This window comes from Carassius carassius, chromosome 2 (assembly GCF_963082965.1).
Source record: "Carassius carassius chromosome 2, fCarCar2.1, whole genome shotgun sequence".
Classification (NCBI taxonomy): Eukaryota; Metazoa; Chordata; class Actinopteri; order Cypriniformes; family Cyprinidae; genus Carassius; species Carassius carassius.
Genome location: NC_081756.1, coordinates 44,459,552 through 44,478,135, shown reverse-complemented (window position 1 = coordinate 44,478,135; position 18,584 = coordinate 44,459,552). Strand labels below are relative to the sequence as shown.

Below are 18,584 nucleotides of genomic sequence, written 5' to 3'. Positions count from 1 at the left end.
TTTGGAACGGCTACACATTTCTGACACATGCACAGAGAGACACAGAAAAAGCTGCAAACAATAAACACTGAGCCTTATGATGGCCAACATGCTCCTTTATTTAGGTAGGGTGGACATTTCTATAACACCAAAATGGAAGACACTTTGCAGGATAAAAACTGAGAGAAAAAAAAAACCTTTCTAACCTGTGTCCCCTTTCATTTATTTTGTTTATTTATTCAATGCAATGAGCATAAGACATTATAGAGATGTTACCAATCAAATCAAATCAGCGAAATCCATCTTTGCACTGCAGAGGTGGTATAGAAGCTGCATATGAAAAGGCATTTAGATGTTAACATATACATATATATATATATATATATATATATATATATATATATATATATATATATATATATATATATATGTATATATATATATATATATATATGTATATATATATATATATATATATATATATATATATATATGTATATATATATATATATATATATATATATATATATATATATATATATATATATATATATATATATTAGTGGTGGCAAAGATTATTTTTTTAATCTAGATTAATCTCACTGTAATCTTGGAATTAATCTAGATTAATCTATATTAAAATGGCTCATTTGAATTCTGCCAAAGGCATTCCGAATCTGTGTGCTACCCAAATAAAATAATGACTAAAAGTAATGTTAAGTCTTTGAGAAGGGGTTTCTCAAGCCAGGTGGTGCATTAGACCAGGGGCTCATCTCCTGTTTCCAAAATGCATCACAAACTGCTTGGGAAAGTTGTAAACGAATTCCACATTGCACAAGGTGCAAACAACCTTACTCCTGTTTCACACATAATCCTACTGCAGTGCGTATGACTTTCGTATTTTTTACACACCAATGTTAACGGATTCCAATGGTTGCGGTCCGTCAGCGCATTCCAGGAGTAGCGGACTGCAAACATGTCCTGTGTGAAAGCACAATGAGTATGAGTCCGTGCTGCTTCTGCACCACATACGTAAAGCACACGGACTGCATACGCTCTGCAGAAGGATTATGTGTGAAACAGGCGTGAGTCTTGTCGAGGTTTCCATTGGGAAGCTTCTTAAAAAAAAAAAAAAAAAAAAAATCCCTGAGGCAAACCCGGTGGCTTCAGCTGCATCCATGTTAGCACGTCACGTTTGATGTGGTAATTTCACAGTAGGAATACACACAGGTTTAAAGACTCGTTCTCGCCCCCTACAGATTTGGCTAGGTATACATCCGCGCTAAAATATCAAGGTGAAAGTCATCATAGCTCGCGTAGTATAGACCCAGCTCCCAACCCAACTTTGAGAATAGATTAACGGCGATATTTTTTTTATCGCCCAATAAGAGTCTCCCGTTAACGCAGCACGTTAACACAGATAACGGCCCACCACTTATATGTATATATATACACACATATATATATATACACATATATAAATGTTGTTTAAATACAAAACATATTGAATGTACACTGGGAAACATTTTTACAGTGCAGAAAAATTAAATTTTGGCGAAATATTATTTCACTTTAAATATGAAACTAAAACCAGTAGGTGGCAACAAGTCACTGTTTTAATCCATGTATTTTTTTTAAATTATACATCATTAAATAAAGCCTAAAATAGTAATGATCTTAAAAGGTAGACAAATAAGCATCTGGCTTTATAGAGATGGTATTTAAAGGGATAGTTTAGCCAAAAATTAACATTTGGTCACCATTTACTCATCCTCAAGTTGTTCCAAACCTGTATGAATTTATTTCAGCTGTTGGACACAAAAGAAGATATTTTGAAGAATGCTGGTAACCAAATAGTTGATGGTAGCCATTCCATACTATGGACGTCAGTGGCTAATGTCAACTGTTTGGTTACAAACAACTTGAGGGTGAGTAAATGATGACGAATTTTCATTTTTGGGAGAACTATCCCTTTAAATATCACATTAATCTACCACTGCAGCCTTGAGCAAGATGCTCATTTGTCTACTTTATAAGACCATTACTATTTTATACTTTATCCAACATTATAGAATTAATATTATTGCCACACAAAGGACTAAACAAGTGCGTGAATCCCCGGTAAAGCGTAAATGAATGGCAGACAAGAACGGCATTTTAGAATGCAGCTTTTTATTGGTCCCTAATGTTGACATTATTCATCTGAAAATATGCAGTCTAACCAAGGACAAGCTCTGACCCAGAGAGGCCTGATCATTGATAAAACTGTTGTTGATTCACAGAGGACAAAAGTGCAGATGAAGTAGAGCATAAATTATAGAAAGAATTCAAAATGACATTTTTATAAGCATAAATTATACAGAGTTCAAGATGAGATTTTTATATGCTCATGTAGGTCGGCATGTTGCTGGGATAGTAAAAGCTTGGGTAACCTTAAGATGAGTCCCAGAAGTGCTGTGTATCTGGGAGAATGAGACATTGACATGATGCTCTTATCAGAGACCATGCACTCAGAATGGTATTTGGGATGGTGTTTTCTCCCCTGATGGGTCAAAGACTATAGCCGTCTTACAAACCCACTTGTAAACTTTCTATTGCAGTAAGAAAAGCAGGTACAAATGATCTAGACAGGAATCTAGGAAGTTTGTTTGTTTCCCAAAGATGTCTTGATACATCTTGGAAAGCAAAAGATTATGTTTTTATCTTTTACTTGAATGTGGTCTCTCTCTCTCTCATATATATACATTTTTTTATTTACATTTTTTTAATAAATATATATATATATATATATATATATATATATATATATATATATATATATATATATATATATATATATATATATATATATATATTATGTAAGTAGTCAGTAGTAAGAATGAGCTTAATTTTCTTCATATAAAATGCTTTTTCCTGTTTGGGGCAATAAGATTTTGAGATGAAATATGATCTAGTTCTTGACAGGCTTAGTGAGATTCACCCTTTAAGATGACAAGGCGACTGTTGCTCGAATCAAAAACACCATGCTGCTTTAAGGGTCAACAGGTTTTTAAAGAAACTGTCACGGTGCAGGGTGCCGTCTCAGCTTCCCCTGCAGTCTGTGTTGTCCTGTCTGTTCGGTAGCTCGTGGTCTGGGCAATCAGCGCTGATCGTGGCGGGGTTGTGCAGATCACGAGCTGATTCTTCCCCACCTGTCGCTCGTTCCCCAACTCCCTTATATGTCTCTGCTTTTCTGTCTGTCATCGTGAGGAGATTGTTTTGTCTTTGCCCATGTTTTGTATGGTTCCAAGTCTCAGTCTCACCTTCTGTTTTCCCGTCTAAGGATTCGTAGTTCGGAGATCCGGCAGCGCGAGTGGTCCGCAGTGTGCTGGCCAGCTCGGAGATCTCTTTGTGCGCCAGAGCATTTTATTATTGTTTATATTATTTTGTGCTTAGAGGCGAGAATAAAGATTCTCCTTTTCTCTGCTCTGCTTCTGAGTCCTCTGTCTAGTACGTACCCTGACAGAAACTCTTGGGGATTGTTTAGCATGAGGATCATTAATCAGAAAGCTACATAAATCCTTAAAAAATGAAAAACCTCAGTGGACTGTAATAAAAATCTCCACATTAGTCCACTTCTAAGTTAAATAGTTCAAGTCAAATTCTGGCCAAAATAAATCATGACCAATACTAAAAATAGTACACTATAGAATTATAAAATAGACGATATTATATGACACGAAACGGGTAAAACGTGGAAAAGGGTAAAAATACTTTCTTCCAGTTGCACAACACAAGGTGAAGCACACACTGAGTGCCAAATTAAATATTCTGATTTTATTTGACAGATTTTGAACATGTGCTCTGTTTGTTCAATTTGAAAAGTTTAATCTTACATGCTGACAAAAGGCCTTAAGGACGTTTATGTGGTGTTAATTAGTCTCAGACTGATTTGCAGCTGGATAGTACGACATAATGCAATCTGTTATAATGCGTGCACATCTGTCTAAATGCTACGTGCTGTATTCCAGCTGAACATGGGACGGGACATGCACCATTAGTACATTCCTCTGCAGGTCACTACTTATTAAGACTGCCATGCAACACAATTCTTTCACAATATGCAACTTATTTTCATCTTACTCAATTAAAACTGTGTATGTCATGAATTTATTTTTTGTCTTTGTGTTTCAAAATCTGACACATTTAACTAATCACTGTACCCCTTCAAAAACCATTTGTGCATTCATAGATTGTGAAAGCTCTTTGAAATAAAAAAAAATATGCTTTTGCTTTAGCTTTTCTGCATACAGAACGAAGCTGCAGCCAATGTGACTTAATTACAGTTGTGCTACATCAAGTAATATGCAAATGGGAAAACAGACTTTTTTTGTATAAGAACAGAAAACAAATCTGTCAACAGGATTTTTTTATGTACTTCATTCTTCAAACTGAATACAAATGTTTCCATTAGCAATTATATTATAGTGAGTGAAAGAGCTGAAATGAAAACAAATGAATGTCAGTTTTTTATTATTTATTATTATTATTATTAATATTATTTGGCATGTCTCCCATTTGATTTAATGGCTGAAATTAACTTTGGGGCCAGATTCACAAAACATTCTTAATCTTCTTTTTATTTTCTAACTTTAGAAAAAAGTTGAAAATATTTAGATTTCTTCTTAAGAATGTTCTTATCATTGTTTCTTAAGATAAAAACTTAAGAAGAATTCAAATTCTTGAAAAGAGTCTTCTTAAAAATCATCATAAACAACAAGCCTACCAGAAGTGTTCACTCGGAAGAGAGTGCAAAAACAACACAAGAATGAATGAATCCGATCGCTGCAGCTTGAGACAGGCTCTATAAACTATTCAAATACACGGCACATTAAAAACGCGAAGCCAAAAATACTGTACACACTTAATATAAGTTTATAAATGTTTATCATTGCATCTTCAGCCATGTATTCAGACTGATAAAGACTGTTATTTTCTTCTTAAGAAAAAAAAGGTTCTTAAGAATTTTTCAAGAATTGCACTCCACAAACTTTGTGGTATTTATCTTAAGAAAATATTCTTAAGAACTTATTTCTTAAGAAGAATTTTTATGAATCCTTTTGTATTCATGAATACAAAAGGATTCATAAAATTGTTGAAATTGTTATAATGTCACAATTTAAAAATGTTTCCTGAATTTTTTATCAAATAAATGCAGCCTTGATGAACATAAGAAAGTCCTGTAAAAAAACATTAAAAACTGTTTTGATCCCAAACTTTTAAACGGTGGTATATATATATATATCATTCTGGCACTCTCACACACTTACATTCTTCTTTCACATACATATATTCTTGCTTTCACACACTTACATTCTCCATTCACATACACATATTCTTGCTTTCACACACTTACATTCTCCATTTACATACATATATTCTTGCTTTCACACACTTACATTTTTCCATTCACATACACATATTCTTGCTTTCACACACTTACATTCTCCATTTACATACATATATTCTTGCTTTCACACACTTACATTCTCCATTCACATACACATATTCTTGCTTTCACACACTTACATTCTCCATTTACATACATATATTCTTGCTTTCACACACTTACATTCTCCTTTCACATACATATATTCTTGCTTTCACACACTTACATTCTCCATTCACATACACATATTCTTGCTTTCACACACTTACATTCTCCATTCACATACACATATTCTTGCTTTCACACACTTACATTCTCCATTCACATACACATATTCTTGCTTTCACACACTTACATTCTCCATTTACATACATATATTCTTGCTTTCACACACTTACATTCTCCTTTCACATACATATATTCTTGCTTTCACACACTTACATTCTCCATTTACATACATATATTCTTGCTTTCACACACTTACATTCTCCTTTCACATACATATATTCTTGCTTTCACACACTTACATTCTCCTTTCACATACATATATTCTTGCTTTCACACACTTACATTCTCCATTTACATACATATATTCTTGCTTTCACACACACTTACATTCTCCTTTCACATACATATATTCTTGCTTTCACACACTTACATTCTTCATTCACATACACATATTCTTGCTTTCACACACTTACATTCTCCTTTCACATACATATATTCTTGCTTTCACACACTTACATTCTCCTTTCACATACATATATTCTTGCTTTCACACACTTACATTCTCCTTTCACATACATATAATCTTGCTTTCACACACTTACATTCTCCTTTCACATACATATATTCTTGCTTTCACACACTTACATTCTTCATTCACATACACATATTCTTGCTTTCACACACTTACATTCTCCTTTCACATACATATATTCTTGCTTTCACACACTTACATTCTCCTTTCACATACATATATTCTTGCTTTCACACACTTATATTCTTCTTACACATGCATACATTTCTACTCTTACACACACATACATTCTCCTTTCATATGCATTTATTTTTGCTTTCATACACGGATACATTCTCCTAACAAATACATATATTTCTACTCTAAGAATGTATGTATGTATGTTCGAGAGAGAGTATAGTTGAAATGGAAGGCGTTTAGTTGAAACGGAAGGCGTTTAGTTGAAATGGAAGGCGTTTAGTGGAAACGGAAGGCGTTTAGTTGAAACGGAAGGCGTTTAAGTTGAAACGGAAGGAGTATAGTGGAAACAGAAGGCGTTTCGTTGAAATGGAAGGAGTATAGTGGAAACAGAAGGCGTTTAGTGGAAACGGAAGGAGTATAGTGGAAACAGAAGGCGTTTAAGTTGAAACGGAAGGAGTATAGTGGAAACAGAAGGCGTTTAAGTTGAAACGGAAGGAGTATAGTGGAAACAGAAGGCGTTTAGTGGAAACGGCAGGAGTATAGTGGAAGCGGAAGGAGTATAGTGGAAACGGAAGGCGTTAAGTTGAAACGGAAGGCGTTTAGTTGAAACGGAAGGCGTTTAGTGGAAACGGAAGGCGTTTCGTTGAAACGGAAGGAGTATAGTGGAAACGGAAGGCGTTTAGTTGAAACGGAAGGAGTATAGTGGAAACGGAAGGCGTTTAGTGGAAACGGAAGGAGTATAGTGGAAACGGAAGTAGTATAGTGGAAACGGAAGGCGTTTAGTTGAAACGGAAGAAGTATAGTGTAAACGTGAGGCGTTTAGTTGAAGCGGAAGGAGTATAGTGGAAACGGAATGCGTTTAGTTGAAACGGAAGGACTATAGTTGAAAAGGAAGGCAGGTTAGGCACGATCAGGCTCACCGGTACAGGTCTTGATCAGCATGGCTGAGGCAGATGAGGCAGTCGCAGAAGTATTTCAGCAAGCTATCTGGGTTTTAAAAAATAAATAAATAAACATTGTCATTGTGAAAAGGTTACATGGCCTCGTCCTTTGAGTGAGTTGTGATTGAGGATGCGAGCTCAGTCTCAGTCGTGTTACCAGATAGACGATAGATAGATTTAATTTAGGAAGTGAATTAAATGGGAGGTTGCAAGTTAGGGACACCGATATCTTTATATTATTTAAATAACTCAAGACTCATTGCGGTTTATTTATTTTTAGAATTTTATTTACTTATTTATTTTTTAAATTGCAGCTCTACGGGCAGCAATAACTCAGTGCTAGACTATGGTGATGTGTCGTTCTTGAACGATTCGTTCATTTTGTCTTTAATGTGACTCGGGAAGAACGAGTCGTCTCGGGGGGTGATTCGTTCAGTCACGCATGTTCAATATTCCATAGGTTCTGTTCTGCTAGTAGTAATTCACCTGTGAAAATTTTGCCAGGGCAAGTAAAAAAAAATTAACCACTGGCCGAACCAGACCACCAGCAGAAAATTTCCTTAGTGTTAGGCCCTGTTAATACGATCAAAATCAGTGTCTTAACACTTGTACACAGATCTGTAGAACACGTAGGTTACATAATGATATGTTCAAGTTAAAAACTTAAAATATGTACTTGAAAAGAAAAAAGGATGACTTTGAATAGCATAACTGTAAAATTGTGAGGAAGAGCTGATCAGGTCTTGCACATGCATTTCCTGGTCTGAGAATGACTTCCTGCTTAAACAGGAAGTAATGGATACCAAAAAAGGTAGAAATATATGTATGTAAAAGGAGAAAGCAAAAAAAAGTATGTATATGTAAGGAGAATGTATGTGTGTGAGAGTAGAAATGTATGTATGTGAAAGGACAATGTAAGTGTGTGAAAGCAAGAATATATGTATGTGAAAGGAGAATGTAAGTGTGACATACCCATGTCATTATACAGAGTTGTGTCCTGATATGTCACAAAAACAAGAGCACACACACACAAACACACACACACGTATAGATATGTTGTTGTATTCGAGTTGTCTGGAAATGTTGTTACAAAAAAAAGTTTAAATTGCCCTTGTTCTCCTCTATTATTCTCATATGACTTCTCTGTACAAAACATGTTTACAGGAAGGGACATTAAGCGGTACTGGACAGGAGATATCTGCACAAATACGAAAAAAAAAAAAAAAAAAACGCATCAGAGACTAGTTAAGAACTGACATGGAAGAAGTATCCTATAAAATATTCACTGTATACAGTATACTACTGGTCTACACCAATAAAAGTCACAGATACCCACCTAACTGCTGGAAGAGGAGAGCTACACTTTTCCCGCTGACTGGCAGAGTGTCATTGAGTGGGGTCTGGATGAGCTGCCGGTCCCCCACTCCCAATGAAAAGAGCTTCTGAAAACATCAACACAAACCAAGGTTATTATAGTTTTGCATTTTCCATTAGTTTTTATTTTTATTTCATTTTGACTTATTGTTTTCAAATTCAGTTTAGATTTAATTAGTTTTAAAAGTGGGTTTGCTAGTTTAGTTTAGTTTTTATTTGTTGAAAATGCCTGAACAGAACCATATCGCTAATCCAAACTGTTTGTTAATTGTCAATTATCTTTGATGATATCTTTGATTTTTAAACACACTCTATATAAAAATGACCTGTGTGAACTTTTGCAAATGTTACTCAACAATGGCAAGTTGCTGAAGAGTTTGATTTGTGAAATATGGGCACTTAAATTTTAATGTGCTGATAACTGTTATGAGTTCTAAAAATCACATTGTTGCACCTCAGTTTCCAAATTGGGTGAAGGATCTGTCAAGTTCAAAATCTAATAATACACAGTATATACTTTTTATTGTGCATGTGTGTAAATATATATATATATATATATATATATATATATATATATATATATATATATATATATATATATATATATATATATATATATATATATATATACATATATATATATACACACACACACCAAATATAATTTTTATTGCTTATATATATATATATATATATATATATATATAAAACAAAAACAAAAAACCCTCTGTATGAAAAAGAACAGTGAGACAGCTCTCTAGACTTTAGCAGGTTAACTAAGTTTATTTATTTGTTTATTTTGCAGATATTGGCTCTTGTATCTTAAGAAACAGCAGACGTGTACACAGAGCCTATAAGATGCACATGGACTGTTTCATGAACAGATGTGCGCTGAAGTCTCATGACACATTCCAAGGGGATAGAGTTAGACTCACCCTGGAAGATGAATATATACCTCTCCTGGGGTCTGTTTATAACTTACACCCTGTTTGATCACCATGATGCTGCAGTCCAGCTGGAAAAAATAATTGTTTCTGGATCTTTTTTTCATGTATTGGTGAATTACATTATAAAAAATAAAAAAAAAATAAAAAATAAAAAAAAACGATTTCAATAAGAGAGCCTGCACAACTCTGTGAAACCAATTTCTAGATTGTTTAAACCAGAACATGAGTGCTACATTTAGTAATAGTTTAGCTCTGTTTAACAAAACAACAGATCTCTCACTGATCCCTAAAGCCCTTTCCACATCTCAGGAGTCTCCTGAGATGCAATATGAGACACCCTGCTCTCCTCAAGGTACACAGGTACACATATGAACCCTGGCTAACCCTCTGTGTGCTCAAGTATCCACAGGGGTCAGGGTTCGAGACAGATGAGGAATTCTTTGGTTAAGTAATGTCTGACCTGGGAACCTCCACCTAATGGGACCAAGCATGTGAAGAGGTTTGCCACCAGCCCTTCCATAGGTAAGCTCAGACTGTCGATGTATACGGTGTAGATCAGTCCCAAGCAGCCCTAGGAGAGAGAGAGAGAGAGAGAGAGAGAGAGAGAGAAAACATTCAGCTAGTCCCTGACACACAAACACATGTAAAACACTTCCTGACACAAAAACAATGTGAGTGGTGCAAAAGTCGCTGCAACAATACTGGTGTTGACCTAATAACTTGATTCTATTGCTGGAGTTGTTCTGGTGTTGCTAGAATGTTCTGTGTGATTGCTGTGATTCTGCTATAGCATTCTGTGTGATTTTAAGGTTTCCTGAATGGTTTCTAGGGTGTTGCTAGTGCTCTGGGTGGTTGTTAGCGTGTTGCTATAATTTTCTGGGTGATTTTAAAGTTTTCTGAATAGTTTCTAGGGTGTTGCTAGTGCTCTGGGTGTTTGTTGCAGTATTGCTAGTGTTCTAGCTGATTTATAAGGTTTTCTGAGCAGTTGATTACAGATTAAAGTCAGTTGGTCCATATTCTAGTCCCTCCTTAAATGAAACTCTAAGGTTTTCTTTATTTTATTTTTTTTATTGCATGCTCAAGTGAAAATCATAATTCTTATCAACATCTTACATTCCTATCTATCTATCTATCTATCTATCTATCTATCTATCTATCTATCTATCTATCTATCTATCTGTCTGTCTGTCTGTCTGTCTGTCTGTCTGTCTGTCTGTCTGTCTGTCTGTCTGTCTGTCTGTCTGTCTGTCTGTCTGTCTGTCTGTCTGTCTGTCTGTCTGTCTGTCTGTCTATCTATCTATCTATCTATCTATCTATCTATCTATCTATCTATCCATCCATCCATCCATCCATCCATCCATTCATCCATCCATTGGATATGGTCTGTGACCATAAACATTTGGTCTTTTACCAAGCAATACAATAGAGTATAAACTAATTTATTCCTCATGCCAAATATATAAATGTAGGCCAAAATTAAAAAAGGCAGTCTGCATAAATCTTTGAATGAGTGGATTTCCTGCTTTTACGCTCCTATGATATTCCTCTCAGTCTCCCAGTCATCCCTGTTTTTATCCCATTGGCATACAGAAATCTTTAATTACTTAAAAGCTGTCAATCAATATCGTTCTCAAACCAGTTATGGTTTTAATTATACTAAATCCAAGTACAGCTCCAGCATGTAAAATGTAAATGTAATTTTGCTAACTGAAGTTACTGGTCACTTAGGAAATGGATGATACTGAATGACATGTTAAAGAACAGCTCAGTCACTAGTTGGCTGCTCTTTTCTGTATCTTCAATTTTTAACTCAATGAAAAAATCTGAAGTTTAGGCATGACTTTTTTTAACTACACATTACAGGCATCACTAAAATAAATTAGGAACAAAATGTTTTTTTGTATTGTTTTATCTAGAGGTGGCGTTTCTCAGAGAGAATTCATAAAATGTAATGCACAAACAGACGGACAGGCAGACAGATTTTTAGATTACCCTAAATATTTCTGGGTAATCCAGCCTGGAGACAAGAATCAAACTTTTGGGTGCAAAGATTTGAGCTGGCTGGATCAAACCATCCTCTTCCTCATCCACATCCTCAGCTACATCTCCATCTGCCTCCAGCGTCTTTGTGCCCTGAAACGGAAAACAATCAAAAATCATAAAAAAAAAAAAAAATCTGGAATAAATTAAATTCCATTAGGCTGAGGTACTCTTCGAGTTGGTGGACAAGTACAGAGCAATCATATGAGATACAGCCTGGACGTGATTACGGAAGAACCAACATCTGGGTCAGATTCCGTCATGATTCCATCATTTGTTATTTGCTTATTTGTTATAAGTCTTTATAATAAACCCCTAACAAGCATTTTTCATGTACAGTTTAAATTGTTATATTAAATAAGTTATATTTCCAATTGATATTTACACAGTTTTTGGGTTAAATGCATTCACTTTGCTTTATCTAAATGCAATCTATATTATTACATTCCATTATATGTATTTATATTAAATTATATTAATTTAACAGGTTAATTAGGTGTGATTAATTATGAAAAACATAATGCTATAATTATTAATCCATTAAATGCACCACGCCCAGCCACAGACCTGTATGTCATCTTAGACTGCATGCAGTTTCTGATGAACATGACGTACGATGACGACTGACCACATGTGGACTATTAGAAAGCAGTTATATGCCAATAAAATTCAATATATGAGGACAATAAATATAGGTTGTATAGGTTTTTGTCTGATATATATTGTATATGTCTAATATATTTATATAATATGATACATGCAAGAGTGTTTTTTTCCCCAAATATCTGCACAATGTCTGCACGTGACATTCATTTTATACAACAATAAACAAGAAGTAAATACTGTTTAAGACACAATATTTTATGTTTTGCTCATTTGGCCAATTAAAATAGTTTCAAGCAAAGCCATGGCAGAACCATTATACCTTTCCAAGCAACATTGAGCAAAGTTTTGTTAATGAATCCAAGTTTTTGAGCGAATTGAGAGAGCAAATGATTCAATGTCCTTTTCATAAAGACAGTCATTTGATTAGTTCCTGAATTCATCAGTAGTTTGAAAGAATCATTGAATGAATGACTGAAGGATTCATATGAGTCATATGACATTGCTAAAAAGAACATTATTTTGTTTATTTGGTGTAATGTAATGTGTTTATGTGGTTTAAGGTTCAAAAACACATTATTTTCCACATACTGTACATTTTTGTTTCTCCTCTATGTCCGCTTTTCTTAAACACATCGATTTTTACAAAGCTCATCATTCTGAATAGCGAGGTGTATGCTGATTGGCCAGCAATCCAGTGTGTTGTGATTGGCTGAATTCCTCAAGCGTGTGACGGAAATGTTTTGCCACTTACCATACTGTGATGCCATGTCCCGGCATGACGAAATAAAAACAATAAAACCCATTATAAACGAGGCATTTGTTGCATCATGTGTGGACATGACTTTTGATTATAATGACTTATACTGTCTTTTTGCTTGTTGCATTGCATATCACGCTGCGTAAACATACAACCATGTCTGGAGAAACGACAAACAACAAGCGCTACTCTACACGGCTCAAAACTTGTGTTTGAATAATCAGTGGCAAATTCTTTAAATATAAAAAACGTACTTACAGGCTGTGAGTCAGAAGCACCAGACTGTCCTTGCAAAGTTAGAACTGTTCTGGAACGGTGTTGTAAATACAACTTAACCACTGATTTCTAGTTGTGTCCTCTTTTGGAAGGACAAACAAAGTAGTTTCGCTTTCACAACGAAACACACAGCGTCTCCACAACATGGCGGTGGAGGCAAAAGAGAGAATAAAAGTTATGCCTTCCTTCTTTGTGTGAACATTTGGGCAGTGTTATGCAAATCTTCCCACATCGTGATGTAGACATGTGGGGGTGTGTTAGAATGAGCCGTTTTAGGAGGACTCTTAACTTATATAAAAAATATCTCTTTGGATTTGAGACTTTATTCTTTGCAACTTTACAGATCTTTTTCACGCACCAAGAGCTTGTAACACTCCAAAGAGTAAGGAAAAATTGAAATGGCACCATATGACCCCTTTAATATTTAGTCGATGTATCTGAAATCGCATACTGTCTAAATAGGTACATTTGAATTTTAACTAACTTTGAGAAGTAGGGAAGTATTAAATTTTGGATGCAGCATATGACTTGACAACACCTACAGGTGGTTTTAGTTTCATTTCAATTATTTCATATTTAAAATACTTTCAGAAATATTAAGCCATTTATTGTGATTATTCATACAACATTGAATCATTGTTGGATCTTTTTCTATTGGCTATTCAATGCTTTTTTCTCACATAACAATGACTTCAAATGATCTATCAATGAGTAATTTCTCTGCTAAAATTGAGGCGTTTCATTTGCAGCACATCAATTAGATTACAGATTTCAATTGCTCAACAATTAATTGCTAATAAATATTATAACTTATTGAAACCAAGCAACATAAGCAGACTCTAAAATGGTTCACTCACAGAGCATCATTTTAAGTTAATTTAGATTTGTGACCAAGAGTAGTGCTGTCCGAGAGGACGAGTTGTTTACTGCCTGACAGTTTGAAAAAGAACAGCAAAGAGCGAACACTGAAAATCCTCTGTGTGAGATGGACAGAGGGGGGATTGCAGGGCTCTGTTTCTTAATTCTTTGTTATTCACCACTGTTAAATATCGGAGTTGGTCGAACACTAGAAAAGATCACATGAATCACTGATAAAGCTGAGCTTAGTCTGTATAAAGTGACTGTCGCTCAGTATTCAGGCTCGATCCGGTTTCCTCAAAGAAACAAAAAGCAGCACTGCACTTCAGTACGTCAAATGTGATAATAGTCATGAGTTCAGCCAAACAGTGCTGCCTTTTTTCAACAAGTAAGAGAAAACGATAACAGGAGCAAATTAAGTTAGGGGGTCCTGCACATCTATCAGATGAAAGTGTCACTGCGGGTTGACAGAGTTAGTGTCAGGATGGAAAAAGTTAAGATGGGCTCACATGATGAATAAAGGGGTGACCCATGCTGGTTGTTATGAAACCACAAAGAGAACCTGGAGCGATAACAGAGATGCTGGTATATTTATAGATTTTGCTTTAGGAAATTGGCTGGGTTTTGAAGTTGTTCTTTTTTTCCCCCAAGGGCTAAGATGCTTAATGAACTGGTTTAGGCTCACATTACAAGTCTTGCTTTAGTGTCTGAGTTAAATGTGTGTAAATTGTCTCCATGTGAGTATTTGGAAAAATTCAATTTCCTAAATAATCACGTCCAAAGATGCAATCGCTGAAAAAACAAATCACAGTAATTACACCATGTACGACCCAAACTGAGTTTATGGGACAACGGGAGGATTAAGTCAATGATAAACTATAAATTTAGGCAAAAATGTAGTAGGTCACGGAATACAAATCAAAATTAAATGAATTTAAGGGTTCTTAAAAATGTACTCTTTGAATTCATGAGGGTTTCATTTGGTTTAGAAAAACTTTTTCAACAAGATTACATAAAACAACAAAATATCAAGTGGTGCAACCATGAAGTGAAACATATTAATATAGCTTTGGAAAGTAACATCACAATATTTGAAAACATATTTTTAATTTATTTTTCATACATACATGCCAAATTATGTTTTAACAACATTAGAAGAAATTTAAAGAATCCTCTGCAGTGAATGGTTGTCATCAGAATGAGAGTCCAAACAGCTGATAAAAACATCCCAACGATACACAAGTAATCCACACCAATCCAGTCTATCAGTTAATGCATTTTAAAGTAAAAAGCTGTATAATTGTAATTAACTAATCCATCAAGTTGATTGTAACTTCAGACCGTCGAAGTTAAAATTTGAGTCCACTATCTATAATATTGCTTTTTCCAGTGAAAAGTTCAATCCACTGTTGTACTCTCACATCAACATATGATGATATTTGTTTAGAACTGCTTTGGACTGTTTTCGCAAGTAAACAGCCCTTGGTCTGAGCACATTTCTCTCCTGATTAAGATGAAAACTGTTCTAAACAAATATGTCAGCAGATTTTGAAGTAAGAGGACAACAGGGGAAGGACTTTTTCACTGGAAGGAGCTCCATAAGGGATTATGGACAAGCATTTTGGCCAATTTCAAGTTAAAACACCTTATTAATTATACTTTACAAGACTTTACTTAACTGATGAATTGTATTCATGTGGATTACCTGTGGATTATTCTGATGTTTTTATGAGCTGTTTGGACTCATTGTGATGGCACCCATTCACTGCAGAGGATCCATTGGTAAGCAAGAGATGTAATGCTAAATTTCTCCAAATCTGTTACAATGACAAAACGCTCATACATCTTGGACGGCCTGTGGGTTTATAAAATTTCAGCAAATCTAAATTTTTTTTGATTAACTATTCATGACAAAATGGAGACTTCATTATCAATATTATCATTATCATACAGCGTTAGGAAGGAGAGGTTTTTCCAGAGTCACGTCCCACTGTGCTCAATCTGCTTTTAATTGTCTCGTTTTGAGTCTGTGTCAGACCTGCAAGCTCATAACGATGCACAATTCTCAAACTCTGCCGCCTTACCCACAGCGCTGAAGCCCGTTTGATTTGCTCAGACAGTGAAAACAAGCCACAAAATCTACTGCATCTTATCAGTGGGAGCACAGGATTAAAATACCCCCACAGATGGGAAACACATTTCAATTTTATTGGGAGGATTTGGTTCAATTATGAAGAAAAATACACTCCAGTGCTGCCTCTTCCAATCTGATAAAAGAAAAATATATTTTAGTGTGACATGATTTTATATCAAGTGGGTTAATGATGTGGCTTAAGGCAAGGACACAACAACGGAAATGCTGGCTCCCTGCAGATGTGTTAAAAACAATGAATGTATAAAAACAAGCCCATTAAATACAGTGAAAAGGAATGGAGAAAATTTTGCACTTTCAAAGACTTTACTCCAAGGCTAGCACTAGGGTTGGGAATCGTTAGAAATTTTCCGGTTCCGGTTCCGGTTCCACCTAACGGTTCCGGTTCTGATTCCGGTTCCATTAAACTCATTAAACAATGATTAAGAAATAGTGGTAAGGAAAAATGCACAATACTCAACTACTCAATGCTCAATACTGTTTACTACTTACTGTCAACTTAATTTAAAGGTTGGCAATGTCAAAATGCAACATATATTACAGAGTACAGATCTTCATAAGTAGGGTGGGGTATTTTTTGAAATTTTCTGGTTCGGCTTCTGGTTTCATTTAAATGAACTATGTTTTTTACTATTTTACCTTCACTGAATGTAGCGTTGCTGGAAGTAAGTAAGTAATGCTGAGTAATGCTAGTCCATCAATCAGCATGTGTTTCAAAGTTGATGTTTTTTACACTATCAGTAACGTTTTGCTTTTCAAGCAGGAATAAGCTTGTTGGCCAAATAGTACCTTGAGGGCTGAGACACTTGTTAATTTCCCTTAATTAATGAAATCTAAACGGTTAAACGTATACACACTCTCCATAAAGTCCCTATTTTACAAATAATAATGCAGTCAGGAGATGGTGTGATGCAATGAGTGGTTTCCACATTTTTAAACATTTAAAATGCATTAAAATAAATATTTTCTATCACTTTGCTTATCACTCTTGAAATGACCTGTACACTAAATAATCTAACCCTCATACTTGCATAACAATAGCAGTCTATTTATTTAGTGGTCCAAGTTGAAGCCAGTATGTATATTAATGACAATATGGGACAAATATAATGTCATTTAGTGGCGGCAGGTGCAGCGCGCTGCTGTTAGATGTACAGTCAGACAAAACGATGAGCATAGTTATCAAAAGCGCGAGTGCACATACAGTCGTGGGAAACAATGTGTTCGGCAATTAAAGACGGGACAACGCAACGAGTCTGTGGATGCGCGTCATTGGAATCAATGTGCTCAGTAATTAAAGAGGCAGGGAGGTGTGTCTGTTATTCGGTTCGTGACATCCTTTATGGCAGCGGTTCTCAATTCCAGTCCTCGCGCCCCACTGCTCTGCATATTTTGAATGTTTCTCTTTGTTAACACACCTGATTCAGATAATCAGCTCGTTAGAAATTAACTCCGTATATGAACTGTGTTCCAATTGTTCATTGCTCTCTACTCCCTGAGCAGGGTAAATCTGTTGAAGAATAGAACAAACGTCTGAAGCGCCAAGAGAAACATTCAAAATGTGCAGAGCAGTGCGGCGCGAGGACTGCAACTGAGAACCGCTGCTTTACGGGAAACGCCGAATATTCAGAACACCGGCGCAAGGCTGTAGAGATGTAGAGATACATTTGATGCTAGAGTGTGCGCAGTAGAGATACATTTGGAGCCAGAGTCTGCGCAGTAGAGATACATTTGGAGATAGAGTCTGCAGAGTAGTGATACATTTGGAGCCAGAGTCTGCGCAGTAGTGATACATTTGGAGATAGAGTCTGCAGAGTAGTGATACATTTGGAGCCAGAGTCTGCGCAGTAGTGATACATTTGGAGCCCGTGTCTGTGCAGTACTGATCGTGAGGTGGAGTCTTGGTATCAAAGTCCCACTGAAACTCCTGCAGACCAAATCGCATGATCTTTAGAAAAAAAAGTTTTTGAAATGTTTTTTTTTTTGTTTTTTTTTGTTTACGCCCCCATTCGTTAACATGGAGAAGGTGGGATTTATGACCTATATTGCAGCCAGCCACCTGGTGGCAATCTAAATGTTTTGGCATCACTTGTCAGGACATGTGTAGCACACTTGAACGTAAAGCATAGATGCCTTTAGTATGTATAGCTGATTAACCCATCGCTAAGCTCCACTCCTTTTGGTTACTGTTGCTAACTTGGGAGGGCATTTACTCAACACTGTTTAAACTAAAAATTGAAAAGCCGTTTCGCCCGGTCATTTACACGACAACAGCATTTAATATTT

General features: G+C 35.6%; 1 protein-coding gene across 6 annotated transcripts in view; it reads right to left on the bottom strand.

The window, feature by feature from the left end:
- The window catches only part of LOC132110527 (myotubularin-related protein 13-like), a 158,445-nt gene that overhangs the window by 88,301 nt on the left and 51,560 nt on the right, over positions 1–18,584 (bottom strand). For all 6 annotated transcript variants that reach the window (XM_059517262.1, XM_059517219.1, XM_059517235.1 and 3 more), the window contains exons 4-6: positions 11,602–11,742; positions 10,070–10,180; positions 8,625–8,730 (exon numbers count right to left, since the gene is read on the bottom strand). In XM_059517262.1, coding sequence (XP_059373245.1) covers positions 8,625–8,730; positions 10,070–10,180; positions 11,602–11,742 — 358 coding nt within the window. The remainder of the gene's footprint in view (positions 1–8,624; positions 8,731–10,069; positions 10,181–11,601; positions 11,743–18,584) is intronic.